Genomic DNA, 27,730 nt, shown 5'->3' with positions numbered 1-27,730 from the left:
GTACAGTCAGTATAAGTCGAGGCCTGGGGCTATTCCTTAAATTGGTAAGGATAACAGACTGAAGACTATTTAGAAAAGTGGTAGGAGTTTGTTGGGCACGTGCACCGGTTTAAATTACAGCAGTGCCTTGTTAGCGTTTCACTTACTGTTTGCTAGCCACAATGACACAATCGCAGCCGCAGAACAAGCTGCAATCTGTCAGAGAATTATTAATAGCCTGCGGGTATTAACAAGCAATGCAATCTGGCAGGGATACAGTTTATTCCCTCGCATGCGCAGTTACAACGCTGTGCCTTCAGATGAGAACGTAAGTTCTCGGAGATTGAGATGTATTATACCGAGATTATAAGCACTCTGATTAATGGCGTCCGATATCTATCTGCAGTACAGGTCGAGACCACCCTCCTCCCCCCCTCGCTATCAGAGCGCTTGACTAATGTGGCAACAGAAGGCTCAGTGAAAGCCCACCCAGTGTTACATGGGTGGGTATAAATATTGTTAAACGAGGCCCGTTATGTTACAGGCTGACGGAGCTTAATGCTGAAGCCATCAGAAGTGCCCCTGAGAAGCACGACCACACAACAGGTCTAGAATACACAAAAGCCAAAAAAGTACTTCTGCATTTAATGCGGAGAAGGTAGTGCAATGTTTCACAGGTGGGTACGCGTGCGAATGTCGCACTGCCAACACAGGAAAGGCAAGCCCTCATTCCAAGGTTTAGTGCTGCTTTCCTGCATAGCATCTGGCAAGTAACCTGTGGCTGATTGGTTGATCTAGTAGGGTTTCAGTGTAACGCTTTGGGGTTCGTTTCAGCATTCGGTTCACATTGTTGGTGAAGTCGGTTCAGTAAGTACACTAAGCTGTGCTCACCTCGGAGTCATCCATTTCTAATATTAGCACTACGGCGTGAATGGGGGAATTAATTGCATGTCACTTCACTTGGGTATCATTGTCATGTCATCTGGGTTAGCGTTTTTTCTTTACTTTTTTGTAATTGTGTTGTACGAGTTCACACCGAGCTGGCTTGAATGATCACCCATCAGTACTGGTATGATGTGTTATGGCTCTATAAGTGGCAATGGTTTCAGCGCGTTTCTGGTGATTTTGTGAGGGATCTCAGTACATGCCCTAGCACAACATGTTTCGCCTCACCACTTTCAAAATCCACCAGCCGCCCCTGAATGGGACATTTCAATGCGGTCGGAAGGGCTCTGACCGATGGTCGGAGCCGTTTCCCACCACATCGAAATTGGCCCCTTAGTATTCCATCTTCATTATTCTTATTTAATAACTTCAAGTCATAATTAAAGAAGGCCAAATGTTTTCTCCTCATAGATTCTACCATTTCTTATTTAAGCAATACATGAGGAAATGTCTTGAAAGAACCCAAAGAAAAACTGCATATCCCACAGCAACTAATTCAAAACCTGGCTACTGCCCAATAGCATGTAAATGCACCTTGCAAATGGTTTAAGTGGTAAACCTTAGTTATATATGTCAACTTCAAAACTGGTCATTATTAATTTTTTAAGCTAGCATTTGTCAAAATTTGTTTTCATGACTAGCATCACTAAATCTAGTATTAGAAGAGTGCCTTATAAGCAGCTGAATGATGTTTTAGCCCTGCTTCAGTTAAACTCATTTCTTTTTTCACTAACTTCAATAGAATTCCTGGTTTAGCTCTTAGCACTTTGAAATACTCTATAATAAATATAAAAAGACACGCAGCCTCTGTTACCTGTAGACTGTGCATGTGCAAATTCAGTCCACCTTCCACCAGCCCCCAGTGTCTCTCCAGAAGTGCATATACTACCCTGCAGGAGGGACATCTAATTTGCACCTCCTTTGAAAAGGTGTGCAGCTTGCCAATAGTTTAATTCTCTTGTTTGCAAATGTGACCTGGTAATTGTAGCAATTGTAAACCGTGATTATCACTCATGCTTGAGGGCCTTATTTATATGCTGGCACTAAGTATACTCCGTCGCAATGGTCAGCATGGTAAGTTGACAGCACTACCAGTTCAAGGTGCTTGGCGTACAATGTCAATATGGCTCCAAGGGTCTTCACCAAGTGTTTAGCGGTGGTAGTTACTCACGTCAGGAGGAGAGGAACTCACTCTTTCCTTACCTGGACAACTGGCTAATCAAGAGTGCAAACAGACCGACATGTCTAGCCCACATGTATGTTACAATCTCCCTCCTACACAGCCTATGGTTGACAGATAGGCCACAAATTCCCACTCAAAACAACTCAAAGTCCTCATGTCATTCATTGGAAAAGCTTTCCCCAGCCTTCAGAGGGTGCAAGCACTCTAACAGTTTCTACCTCTTTTTCAGCCTCTCTGTCCACCCCCAGTATAAGAGTCTTCTAGGAATGTTAACTTCATATACTGCCATTGTCCCCACAGACAGACTTCATATGTACCCTGTTTAGGACTACCTCTCAAACCAGTGGTCACAGGTGGAGGGTCAGTTGGAAGATCTAGTCTTGATAAAGGCCAACACTATCACTCTCTGCAGTGGTGGAACAGCAACAATCTGTTGCAGGGCAGGCCCTTCACAGACCAGGTTTCACAGGTGATCATCACCACGAACGCCTCTCTAGTCAGCTGGGCAGCACAACTCAACCACATGACAGTCCAACGTCTGTGGCCACCTCATCAACAGGGTCTCCTCATCAATCACTTGGACCTGTTGTCATTCATCTCACGTTCAAAGCCTTTCTTCAACATATTCAAGGCAAGGTAGTCCTTATGCAGACAGAAAATGTGACCATCATGTTTTACATTAAGAAATAAGGAGGCATACATTCCCCACAGCTGTCGGCCTTAGCTCAGCAAATCTGGCACTGTTCATCCTTCACCTAGTTCATCTCCTAGCAGAGTATCTTCTGAGAGTGGACAACAACTTTGCACACCTAGCAGGACTCAGCAACATGTCTACAAATGAAAACTCCACCTACAAGTCCTACTCCCTTACTTTCAGAGATGGGGCACCCCAGACATAGACCTTTTTGCCACATACGAAAATGCAAAATGACCAAGCTTTAATGCCAGATTTCCAAACCCCCAGACCATTGGGAATGCTGTGTGGATGAACTGGTTGGGGAATCTTTGTCTATACCTTTCCTCCACTCCACTGATACCGTATGTGGTCAGGAAGCTGAGTAAAACATCTATACTCTCATCCTGGTGGTTGCAACCAACATAGGCCAGGCTCCCATGTTTCTCAACCCTTCTTGAAATGTCTTGAGATGTCCATTGCTCTGGTGATTTAGCTCCTGAGGTCCTACATGTTTGTTTACCTTGGTGTACCTCAAAAGTGAAGTGACATACTCAGGGAAGCTTGTAGGCTCACTACACACACCTGCTATGCTGCTAAGTGGAAGCGTTTTGTTCACAATTGGGCTCCAAACCAGATAAACCCTCTTGCCTCTAAGGTACAATACATCAAATAAAAATAATTTTAAAAAAGGTACAATACATTATTTCTTACCTCCTACACTTACAAAAGTCTGGGTTAGCCTGCACAATTATGCCATACCTACTGCCTTTGCTGCATAAATGCAGAACAGGGAACAAACTCACCTCTTCAAAATTGCTGTATTTAAAGTGTTTATGGAGGGCCTAACACATGCTTATCCACCAAGGGTGATTCGGTCATCAGTCTGGAATCTCAATATAGTCCTTACCAGACTTATGGGGCCCCCTTTCGAGCCACTGCATTCATGCCCTTTGAAGTTTCTTTCTTGGAAGGTTGCTTTACTCCTGGCATCATGTCTCTTGGGTGTATCAGTGAACTGCAGTCCCTCACACTGTAGGAACCTTTATTTCAGGTCCACAATGACAGAGTGGTTCTTATAACCAATCCTAAATTCTTACCTAAGGTAGTCTTCCTATTCCACCTTGATCAGGCAGTCGAGCTCCCAGTCTTCTTTGCATGACCTAACTTCGTATCCAAAAGAGCTCTTATGTACTATATAGATAGGACGAAATCCTTCTGTAAAACACAAATACTATCTACAGCCATTTTTCAGGTAGGGATCGCCAGGTGGAAAGTCAAATGCATCCACACTTGTTATGCTAAAGCTAAAAGAACACTACCTTCCTACCCAGGCCACACTCCACATGCATACAGGTGCTACTATGGCTTTTCTGGCAAACATACCTGTAGAAAAGTGCCCCTTTTGTCAAGGTCACCGCTACGTTTTGCCACTGGTACTGATGTTTTTCAACTGATATGCACTGGGACCCTGCTAACCAGGTCCCAGTGTCAGTGTTCTTGATCTAAAAACAAGGTAAAATGTTCTAATTGTAACACAATTGACACACACTTTAGCACCCCTGTAAGTCAGTATTAAGTGGTACACCTGGTACCTAGGGCATGGGTACTAAAGGGTGTATTTAAGGGCCGCAGCATGTATTATACCACCCAAAGGTACCACCATTCAAATGTCATGCAGGCTGCCATTGAAGGTGGTGTGTCATGGTGCAAACCATGAGTGACAACACAACAGTACACACTCACTGTGTCCCATGCCAAAGTCACTGCATGGAATATATGTAAATCAACTCCACAGCAGGCCTTGTAGCTATAAGGCAGGGTGCATTATATTACATGTGAGGGCATTGCTGCATGAAATGCTATGCCCCTGTGCTGTCTAATTCGATTACTAGATGGTAGAAGCTTCTACACACCAATACTGAGGTTCTGGAGCCAGTTGCAAGCACCAAGACTTGTTTTATTTCAGTCGGAATACCACCGCCAAAACTTAGCTGCACATTTAGGAACGCTGAGAGAGGCCAGCTCCACACCGAGAGTGGCACTGCTGTGTTTCTTGGCCCTCTTCTACAGGTACACTCACTCACCCTCCGGACAAAACACCTCTGCAACCGAGCTCCCAAGCCTGGGCTCACATAAATGGATGGTGTCTTTGTGGTCCTGAGACCCTTATGAGCTGAGCTCCCCCTGGGTGCTGCCGGACTGGTTCTCCAGATCCATCTTGCAGCCTTTTTCTTACAGGTACTTTTCCCTTTGATTTTAATGGGTAGCATTCGAAGTTGACACCCCAGGGAAGGTAAACTTGAACTATTGGTGCTTTCTTGGACCTTTATGAGCAGATTCATAAACTGGAGCGGGACAGAGTGGCTGAAAAAGAGGTAGAAACTGTTACAATGCTTGCACCCCCTGAGGGCTGGGGAAAGCTATCGCCATGACTGTCATGAGGACTGACCCTAGGAAGAGTTGGACTTAGAGTTGTTATGAGTGAGAATTTGTGGTCTTCACTGTGAATCCTAGGCTGTGTAGGAGGGACCTTAGGTCCAGAATAACAGTCCTGTAAGTCGTCTGTAAGCATACCTATGCAGTTTATATTTCTCCCATAGGATAACATTACCGTGTTCGAGCCTCATGTCTCAAATCTGACAGCTGTCTTTTTCACTGGCGTAACGAAAGTTCAGGGGGCCCCCTTCAAGGTACACGAAGGGACCCCCACTAAGTATTTAATATGGAGTTCAAAGGCCTGAGTACTGTGCTGAGGGGGCCTCCCGCAGCTCGGGGGCTCCCCCGCACTGCAGGGGCTGCGGGGGCCTGTGTTACACCACTGGTCCTTTTTTACTGTTTGCACTGTAAAATTGATAATGTCTAAAGTACTATTCCAATAATATTGGTGTCTAAAATTATATAAAAATATGTTATTTTTCTGAATTGGTCTCGAGTTTTTTCTTGAGTGTGTGTCTCGTTTATTGACGTAAGCCCCTGTTCACTCAAAGGGAACCCCTGGACTCTTTGCACAATATACCTCCTTTTGGTATATCATATGAAGAGCCAGCTTCCTACAGATATTAAGAGAAAGCACTGACAAGTCCATTTTCCAGCAGAGTACTGCTAATTAGCCTACTGGAGGTTCAGGCAGACAAAATCTAACTTTTAAAAGCCACTTTTTCCTTAATAGTTATTCAAAATCTAACTTCACCAATGAATTGGATTCCTATTGTATCGTTGCAGTAGCTTGTCCTAAACCAGAGTTAGCAGAGTTATGATTTTATTCTTCATGTACTACTTGCAAATACTAGGAACCCTACCTTGTGGGCGACAAGACCTCCTTAGGGGTAACATACTTAATATGAAAAACTATTCTTCTTTCTTGTCAAAAAGGGTTATTTTGACAATTTTGTCTGCAGTTATGAAAGTTGCAAGCATCAGGTTACACAGGTAGGCCAAAAGCTGTTCCCTTTGTCAGCTTGCTAGATGGCACAACATGTTTACAGTCCACGGGTGACATTTCACTTTTATATTCCATTGCTGTATGTCCTGCATCAAATATTATGGCTTTACTGGGAAGCTAAAATGTTAACTGCCAATCCTACCATATCTAAGGATTCAGAGCACCTATACTGGTGACTAGATAGTAGTGCCCCAAAGTACAGAGTTAAAAAAACCCAGCAATTCCAGTCGGCAAATAAATGAGGATGATTAGGCAAAAAGAGGAACTTCTTTCAATGATCATCCCATGGGGGGGCATCAGAGTTATTAAAAAATATTCAGGGACCTTTCTTTAAATAAAGTTCACAGTCATGGCTTTATGATGCAGTGTATTGAAGACAATGCTACAGCTGCATTGCCTAGAAAAAACCTATGTTCAGGAGCCTTAATTGATTTTCTTACAGAGTGATTACTTTTTTTTCTATGCATATATTCCCAGAAGATGATAGTGTCATAAGTGTCTTGGTCTTCGGCCCGGCAGTAATTAAAACCTGACCTTAAATTTGGTCATTTTCAGGCTCTAGATTCATGTCCTTAATTTAACAGGCAAAACCACATGGATTTCTCAACAATGTCTCTCAGAACAGTAATCTATATTAGTGATGCAAGATGGTACACGAGTGGAAAGAGATGATGTGTGAAAAATGCAGACTGAGGATTTCAGAAAGATGTAGGGAGTAAAGGGGATTAAGTATCTAAGAGTGAGAGACTCCAAAAGAGAGCAGTGTGAAGAAAATCTTGATTGATTGAGACACTCCAAAGCTTACTACAGTGAAGGACAGTTGGAACCAAGTAATAACAAAGCAATTGGAAAGGTATTGAGTGAGAGGCAAGTCACGAATAAATCGGTACCTTATTTTTTTGGTTTCTGACATTAAAGAGATGATTTGTGCTAGTTATATTTAGCTTCACCAAAATCCTTCTTTATCTAGAGATGATTTGTGCTAGTTACATTTAGTTTCACCAAAATCCTTCTTTATCTACCTTTGCTTCCTTAGGATTGAAATGATGAAGACTTTCATTGGGTTGTCTGGAACTGGTTTGTGATGCAGCTAAAAAACATTTAAATAAAAAAAATCTTTATTGGTTTTTATATTAACAACAGAAACAAGTGGGATATGCACCCGAGTAATAAAGCAAAAAGAAAACATCAACACCTTAGTACTAGTCGCCGGCAGGTGGGCTATGGGAGACATTATACTTTGAAGTGGAGCCCACCCCATCTTGGCATCAGGGGAGGAGATACCATATGCAGTGCTGTGCATCTTTAAAAGGACATTCTAACCAAAGAAAAACCTGGAGTATGGTAGAGAGGCATATCCAAGCCACTGTGTATAGGTGTTAAGGGGGAGGGAGAGGTTCATACGCATCTGTGCTGTTTGGGGTGAGAAATGCTCGCAAACCCAGGCGCCTGACACTGGTGAGAGATATAAGAGGAGAGAAGTCTCAATCAAAGAAATGCAGAGCCCTCAAGCGGGGAAAGTGGAAGCATAGGAATTCTATCTTCGAGAGGTATTTTATTGTACAGTATTGTAATTGCATTTATATAGCACTTACTACCCCTGACGAGGCATTGAAGCGCTATACACCAGGCAGCACGCTGCTCCAGGACCCAAGTTTGATGGTTAGTTCAGTGTTATTGGTTACTCTTTGTTATTTATTGAGATTAGTCTTCTGCACTCAAAGCAAACCATTCCATGTAGTAATTTCAGTTGTTTATGGTGGACTAAAGTATTAGCGGTTGGTCGCAATCATTAGTCAGAGGGGTGAACTCAAACACATGGTTAGTGGGATCAATACTGGAGTTAGTGGAGATTAGGTATTGTTAGGTTGCATAGGTATAACTTTCAGCAGAGGGAGGAGAGATTGTAATCTTGTAAATGAGTTGTAGGAAATTTGCTGTAATATAGAAATGTCAATGGTGCATGTGTCAGAGTAGGTTGTGCTCAGACAGAGGAGGCATGCAGAGGATGGAGGAAAGGAGAGGGACATTTGAAAGAGAGAAGAAAAAAGAAGAGGTGAAAAACCAAAGTTTTAATTAAAGGACAGATTTTCTAATGCCAGATTTAAGGAATGTGGTGAATATTTTTGAGACAGCATGCAGTTTGAAGATGCAAAATGTAGAAACATTATTTACTTGTGAAGATTGTGCTATAGTGGAAATGTTAATAGGTACTAGAAACAGGTAAACCATCTCTCCATTGCTAGACTACTGCTAAACCACCGATCCAACCAGGTAAGTTGATTAGCTCAAGGCCTGAAAGAGAAACATAATGGCTGGATGCATATGTCGAGAATATACATGGGAAATAATGTACACATTGAAAAAGACATTCTGGAGTTCATCTTCAGTTTTGACTCAGAGTATTCATTATACAGCACAGTGGGATACATTAAATGCTTCTGATATGCATTGGCACCAGATGGAAGATGAGGACCACTTACCACACAGTTGAAGTGTATTATCTGCATTCCAGTGACTGGAAGGCAGGAAATACAAACACTGGTGACGTGTGAGGGAGCGGGTGGTGAAAGGACTCCCTTTACAAATACAATGAATACTTTGTTAGCAAGCAGCTGCTGATTAGACTTCCTGACCCAGTGCCCTTTTTAAGGTCTCGCCTGACCCAGTGCATGCGCTGGTCTGGCGAGACTTATTGAGAGGGCTCCAAAAAGTGCTACCAGGCCAGCCTAGAGCTACAGTGCATGTGCGCGGGCACTCGCACCGCGCTTTACCGCGATTACTTTCACTTTCGTGGCCACGCGGCCGCTTTGATGTGTGATCGTGATCGCGATCACTTTCACTTAGGTCTCGCTTTTGGGACCTTATAAGTATTTAGTTATGCAACTGTTGCATGGCTAAACACTTATAGGGTCCCAAAGGCGAGACCTATTGGCTATGCCAATGCTTGTTGTTGATGCTCTGGGTCAGTAAAGGTGGAGCTGCAGGTTGAAAGAGACCCTTTAGGTGAGGCTAAGCATTTGTCTACCTTAATGACACTTCAGTGTAGAGCTCTCACACCTCTTTGTACCTCTGTTGTGGGTGCTCCAGGCTGGAGACAGTCCTGCTGTGAGGGGCATCACTACACAAAGCTGTGTCTGGACCACAGACTGGAAGACATTTGAAATGTAAACTTATTAAAATCTACCTTTCCTTAACACTGAAATGAGAGACGCTCCTGTCCCGGCAGCTCTTTCATCTTTCCTCTAAATATTCACTCTGTTCCACCAGTACGCCACCAGTGCAGTGCTGTAGTCTCCTCAGATGGTGGCTGTGGAGAGGGAGGGGCAACCCTTAGAAGTTTAGTGCTCCGCAAGAGATGGCAGACTGTAGAGCTGTAAGGCAGAGAGCAAGCATCTACAGTGCGCTCTTTGGAAGTGCACTGCACATAGTGGGGCTTGTGAGGACTATGCTGCGGTAACATAGCTACGCAGACATGACCAGCTTGATAGGGCTGTACATGCGCTGCTTGGGGGAGCAGCTGACCTTCAACACAAACTTCAAAATACCATTATAATAAAATATGCAAAAATAAATTACTAAATACAAAGTGCATTTAAAATAAGTGTGGGATTATAATGCGCCATTCACATTTAAAAGCTATGTGAATATATATATACACACACGCTTCTAGAAGGAAGTGTTTGCTTTTCACCACAAACACGTAGTAGATCTGCATGGTGAAGTCAATCAATGGTTGCCAAAGATGGTTGAAATGATTCTCAGTGTGGGAGAGTTTGTGAGATAAATGCTCCATTTTCAAAGCCTGCCAGAGAAGTTGGAGTTGGTTAAGGGAGAATCCTTCCACTTCTAAGAAACTATGATGAGATGTTTAGCTGCCCCTGTGATGTGGGAGGTCAGTGCCCAATTTGCATGAGTCATACCCACCAAGTTGGGAGGTTTCATGCCAAGAACCAGGGTAGCGGGGTCAGCTCGGAGAGGATAGCCCAGTACCATTTTGATGTGGCCTACGATCTCCTTCCAATATGTTTGGATCACGGAACAGGACAACCATATGTGCAGGAAGGGGCCCGTACCAGTGCGTCGGTGCCAACAACATTTTGTTTCTCTGAGCCCTGCAATTCGCAAAATCACAGGGTTTGTGACATCAAAAGAGTGTTTTGCAATGCAAAAAAAAAACTTTAGTGAGTCAGTAAAGTTTTGTTCAGCTCACAAAATAGGATTTTTTGACTCATTCTTAATGACAGTCGAGAGGGGGCATGAAAGAGGAGTTCTCTCCTAATTGCAATTTGCAGTGATGAGCATCAAATGTCTGTGACCACATTTGCGTAAGCAAACCATTGAGCAGATACCAACACCTAAGTAGGGATGGTATTTAACTGCAAAGAGATGCTTCCAATTTGTGATTCATCTGCGGCAGGCTCAATGGAGAAGACTCTGGTACAGAAGACCACTGCCAGCTCTTTACAATGACTTCCTAAATGGGAACATTTATTTATTAAATACTGAACTGCTAAATTACATAACTTTATGTGTGAATAATGTTTGCTATTCATGGTATATAATCTAACATACAAATAAATGTTCTCATTCTTTCAATAAACAGAGGAGAGTTTTGTGTGCGATAACACTTCAAATAAGCAGAACACAATGCAACATTTGTTGATGATGTGAATTGTTTTGAAGCAAGAGAACACAGTGTTTTTTTCTAAAAAATGTACTAGCCAGTTGTGTTGTAATCCATTCTCTTTGTATAGTCTTTCAGATGCTGGTAAGATAGTTTTTGTGGACAGCGTACCCAAATTAATGAAGAACCCTGCTGCCACCACGCTTAGGACCTTTACTCAGGTATAGTATAATAGAAGAAAATATGTGATGAAAGCCATGTAAATCACTGCAACACAGAGGTTCTTCTGACTGTTCATCCAGTCTCACTTGCTATGTTTCCTGTGCCCAACAAAGGCATCACAAACTTTGTTCCCAGAGTTTGAGAAAAGTAAAATGATGAATCAGTTATCAGTTCTATGTTTCTAATATTTTTTATTTAATATTATTTCATTATTTGTAAGTAATACATTTGCTATATTCTGAAAAGTTAAAAACACACATATAATGTATCCTAACATCAAGCATTTGAAAACAGAATTCAATCAATATCGAACAGTTTGACAATATATGTCCGACTAAGAGAAAACTAGTAAAGCATTATTTGTTTTGTAATTTCCTGGCAGAAACATGTCACACAATTCTGAATTCTAAGGCGAAAAAAATATATATTCTTCTTGTGCCTTCTGTATGTTTTGTTTCAATTTGTATTGCAAAAGCCTCCTCTTTATAATAGGAACAGCAATTTACGCTGTAGCTTATAAACTCATCCTAATAAGCAAGAATATGAAAATCTGCCGCTAGGTATCTAATTTCTTACTAGGTGACATACGAAAATGATGTCAGTGTTCCTCCTTACACTATGAAATGTGCTTTTAACAACGCTTTCATATGCTTTCAAGTGTCTTTGGATTATAACCATTTGTACATTTTTTCTTAGTTTTTCTCATGAACATTTTTAAATGTACTTTCAGTACATTTTTGCAATACACATTCGTTTTTTTCGATCGTCTACTAATTTAGGTTATTATTTAGATTTTGGTGGCTAATCTATCCATCCAATTTAGAAAGTGACAATTTTGGGTAGTCCTTGAATCTGCTAAAATCAAAAAAAAACTTCCTGACTACCTTATTTCCACAAATCTAATTTTCCTCCACAAATATTCATTTTTTGTGAACGGTTTTTTGACTAAGTTGTTTTTTTTAGGTTTTTTTAAATGTGAAAATAACATTGCTTCAATTATTTGAGTGTTAATACTTTTTTCCAGCATGCTGTGAATTACATGAAGATTGCCTACATGCCCCCGATACAGGATGTAGGTCCTGAAATTCGAAACATTAGGTTTATTTTCTCTGTCAGCAACCAGCATGGAGGGACACTCTCTGGGATTTGTTTCGATATCACCATCTTACCTGTGGATAATCAGGCACCAGAGGTATGTATAGACATTATGCTATTTGCTAAAGTTCTGTAGGCAGTAAAAGAACATTGTACTCGATACCCATGTGTGCTTTTGAGTCTAATATAACCAAACACCCTGACAGAGCCATTGTGAGGGACTATTAAATATTTTTTTATCAAGTTACTTTATATTTGTTCTGTATACGACAAGCTTGTAATGTTAATGTATTCGTAGTGATGCTTATTGCCAACACAACTCTGGTTAAAAAAGAAAATGGCAGGATTTACCTGAATGGAGATATGTTATCTGAGATGATATATTTGGGGCCCTGCCCTTTTTCAATGCTATATGATCATTCTCAATGTATATGCTTATCTACAATCTAAACTGAAAATATATGTTCCTCTCAACACAGCTTTCAATTTTAGCAAAATAAATCATTGGCTCAGGGGTGCAATGGGTTATAATGTTTATCTTGTACGTGGAAAATATTTCAACATCATGTGGAGAGTTGGCAACCTCGCTTCTTAATCAATGGCTTTACCTTCTCTTCATCTGTTTATCCCTCTGCAGCAAAGCTTCTTTAACATCCTTTTGATTGGATGACTTGTACCCTTCTACTGCCTATATTCAGGGAACTATTACATTCTTTTGCCTTTAGCAAACCATGTATGTTTTTGTGTTTTCTTGCTCGATGCATATCATAGCAAGGAAAAATGCATCATTCGCTGTAATGGGGAACTAGATCAGAGAGACCTGCACAACTTCTAGATTGATAGTTAGATGTATATCTGAAAAGTTAGGGCCTGATTCACAAAGGCAATTTGCTCTTTTAATTAATTTACACTTCGGAGTAAGTTTACTACTTTCTGCTTGTGTACAAACTTTGAGTGTAAGTCATTACTAAAAAAGACTATACAGTACTGCTACACCCAATATAAAAAATAATGAAGGTTGTTTTTTAAAATAAAATCACATAGGAAATAATTTAAAATTAAATCAAGTTATTTCATATATTTCAAAATATAAAACATATATTTTAATTGTAAAAAATATATATAAATAGTACATATTTATTATTTAATTATAACATATTTTAATACCCTATTTTGAATGCAGAATTTTTTTAAGAAGAATGTTTATAAAAATATGACCAAAATAATTTTGGGTAATTCTGTACATCATATTTAATAATTAAAAATGCATAAGTAAACATGTTTGCTTCTTTAAGGGGGGAATTTATTTTTTAATTGAAGCTCCAGAAAATAATTTTCATTACATTTTGTATATTTCCATTAGTTACAAATTTTATTTAAAATTAGGCCTATAGTGGTGTACATCGCTTCATTTCGTTCTACATATAAAATAAATATATAAATGTAATTTCTAAGGATATTTAACATAAAAATATTTCTAGTATTTATTTCTAAGTTATATCAACTATTTTTGTTTTTCCCTATTTTCTACTATGTTGAGAACTCCTCCCTGACTGCAGGCACAACTTCCAGCCCCGATACAAACAATATTGTAAACAAAACCATCCAAATTCAATTGATTTCAAACACACCTATTTCCAAAGCAAATTATAATTTTTGGATAAAAATTAGTTGTACTTTCAACGGCCACAACAAGATCGTGATTTTTGGACATCATGTGAATGGGCATGTTGCAAATCATTCTTGCAGGTAAGAAAATGATTTCTTCCAAATCTTGGAGAAAACAGCACATTCATGTTTTCGATCCATCTGCGCTGGGGAAGCAAAGTTCTCTAGATGGTCAGACAATACTACATACACCTAAAGGAAGAAGTGTTTATCAAAAAATGATAGGAATTAAATGACCACTCAAATTCAGGTTGCTAGTTAAAAAAAAAAGCATAACCCTAGTCAACTGATGTAGAGAACATCTTCCCAGGTTTCATCCTGGGCATTCACAAAGAAGGTAAGGAAATATGTACTCCCATGAAGGTGGGCAGTGGCCATTAGTGTCTTCTCTGGAAGTTCCATACACTTTGAGGCAGAGTACAAATGGAAGAGGCCACAGAAGTCCAAATGATTAAGTTTATCTCCAGGCTACTCTTCATGGGGGATTGCCACACATCAGATACAAGTTCAGTTAGTCTTTTGTGTTCAACCAGAATTATGGGCTGACTGTATATTGCACCCAGAAAACAGACCTGGCTAAAAACTGCTATGGTGTTTATGAGGCATCTCCACGGCACAGCCCTCAAATCTGCTCTGTGGACACAAAAGTCAGAATCACCTTTCCATGTGCATGACATCCACCATTTTTTAATAAGTGTAGTATAGTTTTGGGAACACCCCACAGACTGTGTAGCCTCCATATACAAAAACACAATGATGTACATGGACATAGAGGTGATGCAGAAAAGGGGCATGCTTCATCATAGTGATGAAACATGCCACCTCAGGGCGGGTGTGGGTTTTCATCTTAAGCAAATGAGCTGTTCAAAGAAACCTTAAGGACCACGCTTTTTTAAATCACCTCTTGGTCCACAAGCATCATTGTGTTTTGTTCATATGGTTAGGGGCAAGCTTGTTGGTCCTCAATCTCTCCTCTAACTCTCAAAGTGTCCTGTGTTTTCTTAATATACATTTCGTATGAATCCAAACATACAACATGCATGACAAGTAGCTCACCTGTTAAGTAGAAACTGAGTGCATTTTACCTTGAGGGTTTTTTTTAAACCCCACTAACTATCAGTCTTGCAATAGCCTGATTCAAAAGGACAGCTGAGCATTGTTAGCTGATGTGGAATATCAGAGAAAACCATTGACCTCCCTCAGTGGACTCGAAGATCGTTGAGTTTACTGAGGAAGAAATTAAAAGGTAGAGGACAACACAGGTGTCTTTGTCATACAAAGGCTTCTGTAAATAGCAAAAAAGTAATGGGTAAGATGTTTGAATTGAGTGGATAGTTTTGAAGCTTATCTGTGCCACTGCAAAAGTGAACCAACTATACATAGATCAGTCATGGCACCACCTCACAGGGGACAGCTGAGACCGAACTACAATTCCAGTTTCCCTGGGATGGAAAACACAAACAATCAAAGATCACTCTAGGCCTTGTTGGACCTCATTAGTCAGGTGCAGATTCAACCCTGAGGATTAGCAAACTCGGTAGCAGTGTCAGAGCATACCATTCTAATTTAACGAGATTCCCAAAGACAGCAGAAAAGCAATCAGTGGAATGTCTGCGTTAATCTTAGCTTCTAGTAATCAGTTCTGTCTGGATTCCTGTCCATGGCTTTTAGGTCTGTCACTTGCTGTCACTTGTGAGACATTTTGTTAACTAAAAGGGGGTTGGAACCCACCCATTGCTTGATATTTGTTTGCTCTATTGACATGCTCATTAGATTGCTTCTCATTGGTCAGCCCATGCTGGTTTCACTTTCTCCTCATGTGTTTGTCCCTTCCCCGAGCATGGACCAAGTACTAATTAATTGCTTTTTTACAGTCCTACCTCTGCTCGTGCTTAGATTGAGGTTATTGCACTGCAGCTTTACGTATATTCTTAATGACAGTAAACTACATACATATTAGACATCTAAAGAAAATGACTGTCAAATGATTAAATGATCAAAATTAGAAATTCACAAAAATATGTAAGGAAAACACCCACACTGAATCACATCTTTGTGTTTTTTATTTAAAATGATGATACATCAATGGTCAATAGGGACCTTGTTTTCGCAGATTTTTCATTGATCCTTCCCTCTAGTGCCTTAACAGGATCGGACCCTGTTCTTAATACAAGGTCATTGTGTGTGCAAAGGCTCAGCGGGGTTGTCTTTAAAAATATTCAGTCATAACGTACACCACTGTTGATGTGGCTGAATTAATTAGCATAAAAGTCTTCTGCGCATATATAGGATTCAAGTTTTCATAGATAAGCCGTTCAAAGAAGTGTCAGAGCCGAAGATATTGAGTTACACAGAAGAAATTGAGGAATTGTTTCAAAGGTCATCAATTGGGATGTATGTCGTTACAACGCACACTTTTACAACGCATGCACTTACAACGCATTTTTTACAACGCAACATCCACTACAACGCATTCCATTACATAGCATGACACTACAACGCATGTTTAAAAACTACCTTTACAACGCATTCCATTACATCGCATACTACCTTTACAACGCATACCATTACAACGCATAGAATAGGGGTAAAAATTACTATTCTATCTCCAGGGGGTGCAACAGTAGGGTAAGTGTTGGATTGCGTTGTAATGGTATGCGTTGTAAAGGTAGTATGCGATGTAATGGAATGCGTTGTAAAGGTAGTTTTTAAACATGCGTTGTAGTGTCATGCTATGTAATGGAATGCGTTGTAATGGATGTTGCGTTGTAAAAATTTCGTTGTAAGTGTAGTGCGTTGTAACAGTTGCGTTGTAAAGGTTGTTCACCCATCAATCGCAATCCAGTTGAGGATGCTTCTACTTTAGCCCAGCAGACTGAAGGTGAAAAGTTGACAAGTTTGAAAAATAAACAGATTCACACTCATCTCCAAGGGGAAGTTTTATTACTACATTTGCATGCAGGAACAATACTTCTCGGGCTACAAGTAAAGAATGATCCTGCAATCTTTCTAGATGCCCTTGAATACCCGTGGGACTTTAGTATCGTTGCAACAAAATTCTCAAGGGACTGTATGTTACTTTCAATTAAGACTGCCAAATGTAAGAGTAAAAAAGATTTGGAACTGATCAATGAATTCATGGAAGCCATAAAAAAGAATACAACAGTATCTAATTTGAAAGCTCTCTTGTTCTCGCTTCAAAGAGAGATTAGTAGATTTAAAACTATCACTGACAATTTGAAACAGAAGAAGTTGCAGAGAGATGTGATTAACTTCTCATTAGAAAGGGTGTATCATTCTTTACAAAAGGATTATTATAAACAGCAAGAAAATACCAGGATATTACCACAGTACCAAGGATGCAGGAGGTTAATTAATTTCCCAGATAGGTCATTCTACTCGAACACCACCAGTGATTCAGAACCTTCCACTAGCAGTTTCGAAGGTCCAAACAGAGGCCTTTTGTTGGGACGAGGTCATGGTGAGAACGTGGAAAATGATGAATTAATCCAGACCAGGGCGTGTGAAAAATCCAGACAAGGAGATAGGTTACTGGTGGGGCAAAAAGAATTAATCAAATCTGTAAATGAACAAATAGGTTCTAGGATGATGCAGAAACCAATTTGATGAGAAAAGGTTTTTCATTCTTACCCACATTAAAGCCAGACTATTTGAACATGAGATTGAAATTGCTACAGTTTTTTAGGAAACTACACTTGAACTTGTTCTTTTCCACCAATGAAAACCCTTTAACACAAGGATAATCTGGCCTTGAGAATTCGATCCATGTTCTGATGTGCAACAAACAGTATGCACAATAAATTGTTAGTATTTCAGAAATCGATTCTACAGGAAGTAGATACATTTGAAAACAAGTCCAATATTTAAAAACTGTTTCCTCAAGTAAGAATCACAGATCCTTCTTAGATTAAAATCTGAAGTTATCAACATTAAACCAGTGGATAGAGGAGACTCAATTGTGTTGATGGACAAACAAGATTATGAAAATGAAATAATGTTTCACCTCTCTCTCTAGAGACACATTACAGAAGAATAACTATTGACTCCTCAATATCCATTCAGGAGGAACTATATTTATGTTGTAGAAACATTTTCCTGTAGAATAGGTGGGAGAACTAGGCTACAACTATTGCAAATCATGAAGATGGTACTTTTGACTTTTAATTTTGTTCATTATAATTGCTTTCTTCATCTCTGAATTGGTATGAGTATTTAGACAACTTCTAGTTTTATGTGAAATTTTGCTGTGTTGTGCTTATTCAGACTTTGTGAATGAGGAAACTATATGAACTGTTCCGAATATTGGGAACAAAGCTGATTTATAAAACATATTTATGACCACCCACCTCAACACCCATGGAACGCCTCCTTGATGCAGAGTAAGACAAGACAGAGACTTGCGCTGCTTTGTCTTACTTCATCACGCAGAGTGGCTTTGCGTCACCTCATAGATGTGATTGTGAGGCTTGCGCCGCCAGAGAGCGTAAATAAAGTGACACACAGGCGGCGCAAGCCTCTCATAAATAAGCCCGTTAATGGTGAAGGCAGCTTGTTTCTAAGTGTTTCAAATTTAGAAGCTAGAAAACAGGTTTATTTTTTTGATTTACGATTGACCAGATTTTTGACTAAAGTAGAGGATTCATATCAGAATTCTATTGTTTAGGTTCAGAGAGTAAACACATAATGACTAATGCAGCTCTCTTTGCAAAAGGTTACCATTTTCATCCAACCCAGCTGTTTCTTAGACAATCTAATATCTTCTATCACTGTGGTTTCAATATCTAAAATATGCTGCTTAAATAAAGAATCAATTTGCAATCTTTTCTTGGTAAATACATTTTCATAAGTACATATTTCCATTCTCAGGTGTTTACAAACCCCCTGAAAGTGGAAGAAGGTGGAGAATGCACTGTCACTTCCGATCATGTACTGGTCACTGATGCAGACACAAAGTCGGAAAACATCGCCCTACAACTTCAGAAAGTACCACTGCATGGGGCAGTACATCTCGATGGAATACCAGTAGAGGAAGGAGGCAGTATCCAATGGGGTGACATAAGGACTTCTAAAGTTAGGTTAGGACATGTATATATTTTTCCTATTTAAAGTCTGCTGTTTTAAATAACATCTCAAACTAACAGTCATTTTTCTGTGTCATCATTTATTAGTTAGAACAACAGTGGTTGAGTGAAAATGTATTTATGAAAATACACTTCATGTACAGTTAGATTACACAGTGCAGAATTGGTGAATAGGTGACAAGTACATTTACCAAGGGAGATGCATGACTCTTGTATCTCAGAATATAAAGAAAAGTGGGGTCAGTAGAACCTATGATTCATCAGTAGATGATAGAAAAAACATGCACTCTATAAGCAAGTTCTGTTTACTAAAAGGGACACACTAGGCACTCACATTAAATACCTGGCTCCATGGCAGGGAGTCTGGCTTCTTACACATTTAAAGTTTGAGAAACGGTTGAGCCTTTTTCGGCCCAACAGCCTCTAATTGTTTACTTTGCCAAATAAAATGGGGGATTTCTAGTGCAAGCTATCCTGAGGGAAACTTTGGAGGGAACCAGCTACAAGATAGTTCAATTAGTCTTTCATCACATTCCCAGGTCACACGTCCAATTTACATGTCAGGACTGCAACTGAATATGACCACAGTTTCCTCTGCCTTTGCCATGACAAGGCATAGTTCACCATCTTTCGGGTCCTATCACACACGCTCATGCACCACCTCTCCAAAAGAGTGCATAACCCTCACCTTCATTACACTATAGGAATTTGATTGGCCCTCCGACTCTTGCCGGTGTTAGACACCTTGGTCCATGTTTGAAAATGAGTCAGGTGGGTAATTGACATTGCTGCAGACCCCTTGTGCCTGACGCGAGCCTCCGTGTCTGGGAGCATGATGCGGTTGAAGCATTTTCGGTCGACAGTCATGCTGGGAGTATGGGTCCCCATACCCCATCCTCACCTCAGTGGCCCGAAGAGGGGCTGGGGTGGTTACCATGGGAGGGTGTAGAGGTGATCAATCTCTCAAGGCCCCTTTGGCACAGTGAACCCTGTAACATTCCTATATCGGAACAGAGAGCCAACTGTCACCCCAAAGCCTTTCTAGCCAACACAGAGCATTTTGCAGCACACCGCTGCAGAGGAAATGCGCTCTGTGTGGTCAGGTGCAACCTGGTGGTGGTCTCATAGAGGGGATCCATTTCATAAATAATCCACCTTCCTTCTGTGTTGAATGCTCTGGGTGGACCGCATGGGCCCCACCCATTTACCTCTTGACGGTATCATGCCCTGTTGAACTCTCTCTTCAATGCTCTGCTCATCTTTCAATTACGGTACTTGTAGGATATCGGTCTCATCTCCAATTTTGTTTTGAAATAATTACAATTCTCCAATCCCTTTCACAAACAGGGTTTAGCAGGTTATCCACACCTGTTGGTAAAGGGTAGACACATGCAGATCTGTTCAATGTAGCAGGCATGTAGCCCAAGGTATCTAAAGACATAGCAGAGCTATTATTGCTCCATCCGATGTTGTTGAACACCTCTAAGAAGGACCACCGGAGAATAAAGATAGATTTAACCAGCTGTCAATCCTTTCAGTGTCAAGGTCGGTTTGAAGCTTCCCGTGTTGAGTCACATTAAACCACCGGATCCACTTCTTTTGGCACCCTTCCATCAATTCCTTTAAGTTTCAGCTTTGCAACCATACTTCCCTCAAAGACTTTGCTTTCCAGGAAGTTACTCGGCGGGTCATGAGAATAATGCTACCGGATCGCTAGTCAACATGGTTTATGGTTGGAGCTATGATGGTATCGGATCATTTTCAAACATTCATTCTTGATTTATGAAACCATTCTTGGCAAATGCTTTCATTTTGGTATATCTTGGCATCGGTCCAAGAATTTCACCTCTAGCTGCACAACACAAATACACCAACAATACCTCTTAATCATGGCTCGATTCCAAAAACAAGCAAAATTGAACTAGAATCCTATTCTATTTTTCCTAGCTGAGGTATTCAGGTGACCATCCACCTTTCAAAGTAAATACTTCAGAACCCACAGGTCACTCAGTCAAGAGCATCAATAGGGTGCCAAGACGCAGAGGCATGGGCCACACAATAGCATACTTTGAGGCAGACTGCCATTTCAATACCAGGGTCCAACTACAAGCCTTCTACTGTAGCAACCTTAATATATGCTATTGGAGCTGGCACCAAACTTGCACTCCAATGGTTCCTTTAAAAAGGATTTAAAGTGCACTCATTCAAATTACAGGGTCTCAAAAGAGTCCTGTAATGTTATTTTGCATCACTTCCTCCCTGAGTTGCGAGTGGGTAATTTGCATACCTGCTGACTTCCTTGGATGTGGTAGACATTTTGTAGGCTCTTTCTCCAGAATCAAACCCTGATTCCCCGCACCCTTAGTCACCATGGCAGGCACAGAATGTACCATCAAAAAGTCGAAACGGGGAGGAGCCTAGCGCGCAACCAAGATGGCCGCGTAGGCACAGGGCTCCCGAGGGCCTCCACAACTTCCCACGTCTATCCTGAATTTATCCTGATTCTATCGACGGGCTTCTACGGGCGAACCTACGTGGAGGTGATACCTGTTGTCCAAATTCGAATCGGACATCGGGAACCGGAATAGCATCGATTCCAAGTTGGCGGCCTAATCCGGACCTTGCCCCGGACTCGAGTTGGCATGGTGCCCGGGCAGAAAGTGAACAACAACGGCATGCGGGACTTGGACCGGTGCGCACCCCCTACTTTCACTTTCGGTTTCGGGTCTCCTCGCTGAAACTGAGGGGCCTTGGATTGTCAACACAGATTTATAGTGGGACGACTGGGTATCCTGCCTGCTCTTGGACACTAGCCTGGACTACCTTTCGGGATCACCGAGGCTCCCTAGATTGGCTCTCCGGGGATTGCTCATCGTGTTGGTGGCCGACACCCTTGGCGACCATCAGACAATGGCGGCTAGATTGGACGGAGATAAGCAAAAATCGAAGACGACTAGGCGGGGAGCTCATACTCAAGCTAACAACATGGATCGCTATACCCAGTCGAGAGGTTCCCCTGGTGGCCCTCATAAGTCACCGGAGAGACTCAAGGATGGCCCGGGATCGTCAACGGAGTTAACATTGCAGGACATCATGGGTGCCATCGATGAGATGAAAGTGGCGGTCGGCCAGCAATTCGATACATTGGCCCATAAATTGGACGCGGTTTTGATCGACGTTAAACTAGTCAGAGCGGACCTTTCACAAACAAATGAAAAGGTCAAATCCTTGGGTCTGACGACGTCGAGTCTGGTAACGGACGTGTCTGACCTGCAAGCCGAGGTCAGTAATCTGCGGACGTCCACTGCTTTGTCTGTCCGTCGACTGGAGGATTTTGAAAGTAGGACTCGGCGGAATAATGTGCGCATAATCGGGGTGCCGGAGAAATCGGAGGTCCCTGCGGCTGACCTCTTCGTGGAAGACCTTGTGATCAACCATCTCGCACCCAAAGGCTTGAGTAAATTCTTTGCGGTTGAGCGGGCCCATAGAGTTCCGGGTGGTAAGCCCAAACCGGGCGCTCCCCCACGGCCAATCATCGCCAGAATTTTTCATTTCAGGGACAGGGATGCTATACTGCAGGCCTCGAGGGTGAGGGGGCCGACGAAGTTCGAGAACACTCATATCAGTTTCTACCCGGACTTCACACAATTGGTCCAAAAGCAGCGACAGGAGTTCATGGGTGTCAAACGGCGGCTGAGAGACATGGACCTGAAATATGCGATGCTCTTTCCGGCCAGGTTGCGTGTTGAGTTTGAGGATCGGACGCACTTCTTTGATCGGCCGGAGGAGGTTGGAGATTGGCTTGATACCCTGCCTCAGCAACGACGTCGAGAGGGACAGACCGAAGGGAACGGAGTGGGCTTGGATGGACAGGAATAGACTTTTGGTTCCCGGTGACTGACTACTGTGATGACACTTCCATATTTTGGTTTGGTGTTTCTATTCAATGCCCGGGGGTTGTGGGGTGCTCAGTGAGGCTCTTTCCTCCTCTGGGGTCTCTTTTTGTAGCGTAGTTAATGTTAGGGCGACAGGCACACTGCAAGTTGGGGGGGCTACATGGGCTCACGCAGGGGTGCAGGGTGGGGGGAGTTGTAACGGGAAGATTGGGGGGGAGTTGGGGAATGTTTGAATGTTCTACAAGGCAACGTCATGCCATACGATTGGTGGTCGGGATCGTGTTCTCTGGGGGGGGGGGGGTTGTGCGCTGGGATGGGATGGGGGGTAGGGGATTGAGAGTACTCTCGTGGAATGTGAATGTCTTGGGGGATAGGATTAAACGCGGAGTAGTGCTGCAGTTTTTGAAACGGCTGTCGCCAGATATTGTCTTTCTGCAGGAAACGCATCTAATTGGGAATTCTTGCCATGCTATGAATAGGAGGGGATATCGTCTCGTGGCGCACTCTGGTTTCACTTCTGGCTCACGCGGGGTGGGCATCCTGATTAGAGCCTCTCTCCCGTTGGAGGTGGACGATGTGATCCATGATGATAGAGGGCGGTATACTGCACTTGTAGGCCGATGGGAGGGCAGAACCATCTCGCTCGTTTCTGTTTATGTCCCACCAGGATTACAGACCGTAACTTTCGCTGATTTGGGGCGAATGGTCCTGGGACTCCCGGGGGGGGTTCTGGTGGTGGGGGGCGATTTTAACTCTGTCGTATCTGGCGGGGCGGATCGTCACCCTCCCAGGGATCTCCCGGGGGCACAGGCCTGGCTGAGTGAGTTTATAGATACCCTCGGACTGATAGACTGCTGGAGACTAATGCACCCAGGGCAGGCGCAATACACTTTTCACTCAGGAGCCCATGGGAGTTTGTCGAGACTTGATTATGTCCTTATGCCGGCGGCCCAAGCTGTGATGATTAGAGAAGTAAGACATCTGGCCCGGGGTATTTCCGATCACTCCCCACTACTGTTGCACATTGAGGTCACCCACGGGGCTGAGGGGAGGGTGGCACCGATAAACCCCTGGTACCTGCGTGATCCTAAAATCCGGGCGGACCTGGTCAAGTCTATTGACCGCTATTTCACTGAAAACGTGGGTTCAGTGTCCTCTGCTGTCTCGTTATGGGAAGCCTTCAAAACAGTGCTCCGTGGGCAGGCTCTTTCTCTCATTTCCCACTCCAAGAAAAGCAAGACTGAAGAGGTGGTTCGCCTTGAAAACGACATAACCAAGTTGGAGGGGGACCTGGAACTGGGTGTTATGAAAGATACGTTGCATGTTCTCAGTCTTAAGCAGCTTGACTATAGAGCGTTGGTTACTGACGCAGCCAAAGTGATGAGTAGAGAGCAACAGGGGCGCTTATACGATGTGGGGGACAAGGCTGGTAAATTGATTGCATGGTTGGACAAGAAGGAGAGAGCGAGTCGAGTGGTGCCGGTTATTGAGAGAGCGGATGGCGTGCGTGTGACTGACCCTGTGGAAATTGTTGAATGTTTCGCGACTTATTTCCGTGACGTATATTCTCCAGTCTCGAATGGTCTTGAGGGTGACTCTCATCTGTTGCTGAGAGATATAGTGTTGCCGTCTTTGTCAGAGGCGGATAGGGCACTGATGGATGCGACGTTGTCGCCTGACGAGATTGCTTTGGCCATTCGCTCGATCGCTTCTGGCAAGGCCATGGGTCCCAATGGCCTTGCCATTGAACTGTATAAACTGCGCCCAGACAAGATTGCCCCTCATCTCCGCAACATGTTTCTTGAGGCACGTGACGTGGGCTCCCTCCCCTATGATCAGCGTCTCGCTACCATAGTCGTGATTCACAAGGAGGGGAAGCCGCGGGATCAGTGTATTTCTTACAGGCCCATCTCCTTATTAAATGCTGAGCCTAAAATTCTTGCTAAGGTTTTAGCTAACCGTCTGGTTGGGGTCGTCGGCGACTTGATCCATCCGGACCAGTCCGGTTTCATACCTCACCGTAATACGGCCCTGAACCTGAGACGTCTTCATGGAGTGCTCGCCAGAGCGGAGTACATACGTGAACCGGCCGTTTTGGCGTCCTTGGATGCCACTATGGCGTTCGATACCCTAGAATGGCCATATCTTTGGGCGGCGCTCGCGATATTTGGTTTTGGCCCCGGGTTTATCGGTTGGGTGAGGTTGCTGTATGAGGAACCGTTGGCTCAGGTAGTTGTGAATGGCAGAGTGTCGGCGCCCTTCGGGCTGGGAAGAGGAACGCGGCAGGGTTGCCCGCTGTCACCCCTCCTTTTTGCGCTTGCCTTGGAACCTCTGGCTGCCTGGTTACGATGGGAGCCCTCATTGCGCGGCATTAGGTGGATGCCTGAATTTGAGGACCGCATTTCTCTTTATGCGGACGACATTCTCCTGTACCTCACATCTCCCCGGCAGTCTTTGATAGTACTGGTCGATGTTCTGAACTCATTTGGTCGCAACTCCGGCTTGGTCATTAACTGGGCCAAGTCATGCGTCTATGTTCTCTCTGGGGACGCTCCTCTCCTACCGCGTGGCTGCCCTATCCAGATTGCGCTGTCAGGGTTTAAATACCTGGGAGTGTTCATAACTTTGGACCCTGTGGCCCGTTATGAGCGGAACCTACTCCCCCCACTCCAACGAATGAGGGCCGACGTCTCGAGGTGGCGACGGCTTCCGCTTTCGCCGCTCGGGCGCGCGGCGTTGTTTAAAATTATGTCGCTGCCACGATTCCTGTATGCACTGCAAAATACACTCGACGTCATACCGGCCCGCTATTTCCGTGAGGTGGAGAGCCTGCAGAGGCGGTTGTTCTGGGACGGGCGACCCCGAATCGCTCTCACAAAATTGACACTCCCTTGGTATGATGGAGGTATTGCACTCCCCGATATCAAGCGTTATTATTGGGCGTCCCAATTGGCGGCGGTGAACCACGGGATGTACGGGCCGGCCCTGAACCCGGCGTTCGAGATGGATAAAATGCTATTGCCTGGGGGGGACTATAATAGAGCACTCTATTCGAAGTCTCCTGGTGTGCAGTTGACAGGCCCAACAAAGATAGCGGTACGGGTGTGGCATGCTGCTAATGCTGCGATGGGTTGGAAGGACCGCCTGACTCGAGCGACTCCACTGTATGCTTCGGAAAGGCTGGGCTGTTTGTGGAAAACCAAAGGGTTTGAGAAATGGGATATGATTGGCATATGTAAGGTGAGTGACCTCTGGGTGAAAGGGGAGTTTAAAACGTTTGAAATGCTGAAAGCGGAATATAAGCTAAACGATAGGGAGTATTTCCGATATGCCCAGGTCCGTCATGCGTTGTGCTCGGTTTTCCCTGATGCCACCGCTATCCCGGAAAATTCCCCGCTGGAGGATAGGGTGCTCGATGGCTACGTGCCTGACAACACAATCTCCTTGATCTATAAAAAGCTTATCAACGATCGGGCGGATCTGTTGACCCGCTTGAGGGAGATCTGGGTGGCTGACGGTGTGGAATTAGATGATGAGGACTGGGTCTCGGCAATAGCCTCCCCGCGGGAGGTGGCAATTCCGGCCCGCCTTCGGTTCGTACAACTAAAGATACTCCATAGAGTGTACGTTACTGGTCCCCGCCTGATGCGCATGGGTTTCTCCGTGGATGGGATGTGTAAGTGTGGCTGTGGTTCGCTGGGTACTTTCCTTCACGTTATATGGGAATGCCCTGAGGTGGCGCTCTTTTGGCGTCGGGTGCATGCGGTAATGGAGGAAGTCACTCACGTTGCGCTGCTTCCAGAAGCTAGGAGATGCCTGCTGAACGTGTGGGAGCCAAACGATTATAATGCGGCACAGACGCGGTCGGCGACTTTGGGAAATATGGTGGCCAAACGTAACATTGCCCAGTTATGGGGTTCCCAGAGGCCGCCCACGGTCTCGGTGTGGAAGGAGAATATGGATTGGTGCATGTTTAGAGAAAAGACAGTGTATGTAGCGAGAGGCAAGCCGCGGAAATGGACTGAGGTGTGGGGTCCGTGGAACGCTTATCGCGAAGACATCTGTGCCCCTCCACTGGCTGTTGTACTGGATGCCTCTTCGTCCCCCTAGCCGAGCATTCCTCGTCTGTTAAGTTACGAGTGTGTTACAGTTTACTTTTTCCTCTGCTCCCGTGCCCCCCTCCCTTCTCTGTCGCTGATCATTGGTTCCCTACCCCGGGGAGCTCGTCCTGCTATTTACAATGTCTATTGCCTTGTTTGTGTATAATGTTTCTTAATTTTAAATTGAAAACTGAAACCGTATCTAATATTGTCATTCAGCTGTTGCTTCTGCCTTCATTGGGTGCGATGATGGACTGACGGGCTCCCCGGATTGACCAATCGGTATAACGGTGAATGATACGTCTCATGATACATAGCGGCCGGCCCAAAGGGTTGTAGGCCCATGTTTGTAACTCCTTGAAGTCCAATAAAGGTTTCTTTAAAAAAAAAAAAAAAAAAAAAAAAGTGGAAGGAAGTTTTACCATGCTATTTTCAAAAAAAAAAAAAAGTCGAAGCGGAAGACATGTAACTGTATCATCGCCGTAATGGAGCCGTGCAATCAGCTCAAGGTTATCTAGAATCACCAAAGAGGCTCGGTGACCCCAGATTGGTCTTGGTCTGACAAATGCACACATACCAAGACGTCAGCATTTGTCAGCGTGTATTAGTTCTTGAATTACCACTGTTATCCAAATAACAGATGGAGCTATCAAAGTAACTGCTTAATGAGCTTTTCCCAGTTTTACTGTAACAAACATGTATTTACATATCTATGACATAGCAGAGCTGTTATTGCTCCATCCGATGTTGTTGAACACCACTTATCCCTCTAAGAAGGACCTTGTTAAATGACCT

At 43.3% G+C, this 27,730-nt stretch overlaps 1 protein-coding gene across 1 annotated transcript in view; it reads left to right on the top strand.

Moving 5' to 3' along the window:
• FREM1 (FRAS1 related extracellular matrix 1) overlaps positions 1-27,730 on the top strand; it is a 578,635-nt gene that overhangs the window by 268,734 nt on the left and 282,171 nt on the right. Inside the window, exons 12-14 of the mRNA XM_085633804.1 lie at positions 10,983-11,073; positions 12,099-12,266; positions 18,725-18,933. Of these exons, the coding sequence (XP_085489930.1) occupies positions 10,983-11,073; positions 12,099-12,266; positions 18,725-18,933 (468 nt within the window). The remainder of the gene's footprint in view (positions 1-10,982; positions 11,074-12,098; positions 12,267-18,724; positions 18,934-27,730) is intronic.

This window comes from Triturus cristatus, chromosome 2_1 (genome assembly GCF_964204655.1).
Source record: "Triturus cristatus chromosome 2_1, aTriCri1.1, whole genome shotgun sequence".
In the NCBI taxonomy this organism is placed as follows: Eukaryota; Metazoa; Chordata; class Amphibia; order Caudata; family Salamandridae; genus Triturus; species Triturus cristatus.
Note: the sequence above shows the minus strand (reverse complement) of the source record. Positions and strands in the feature narration are given on the sequence as shown.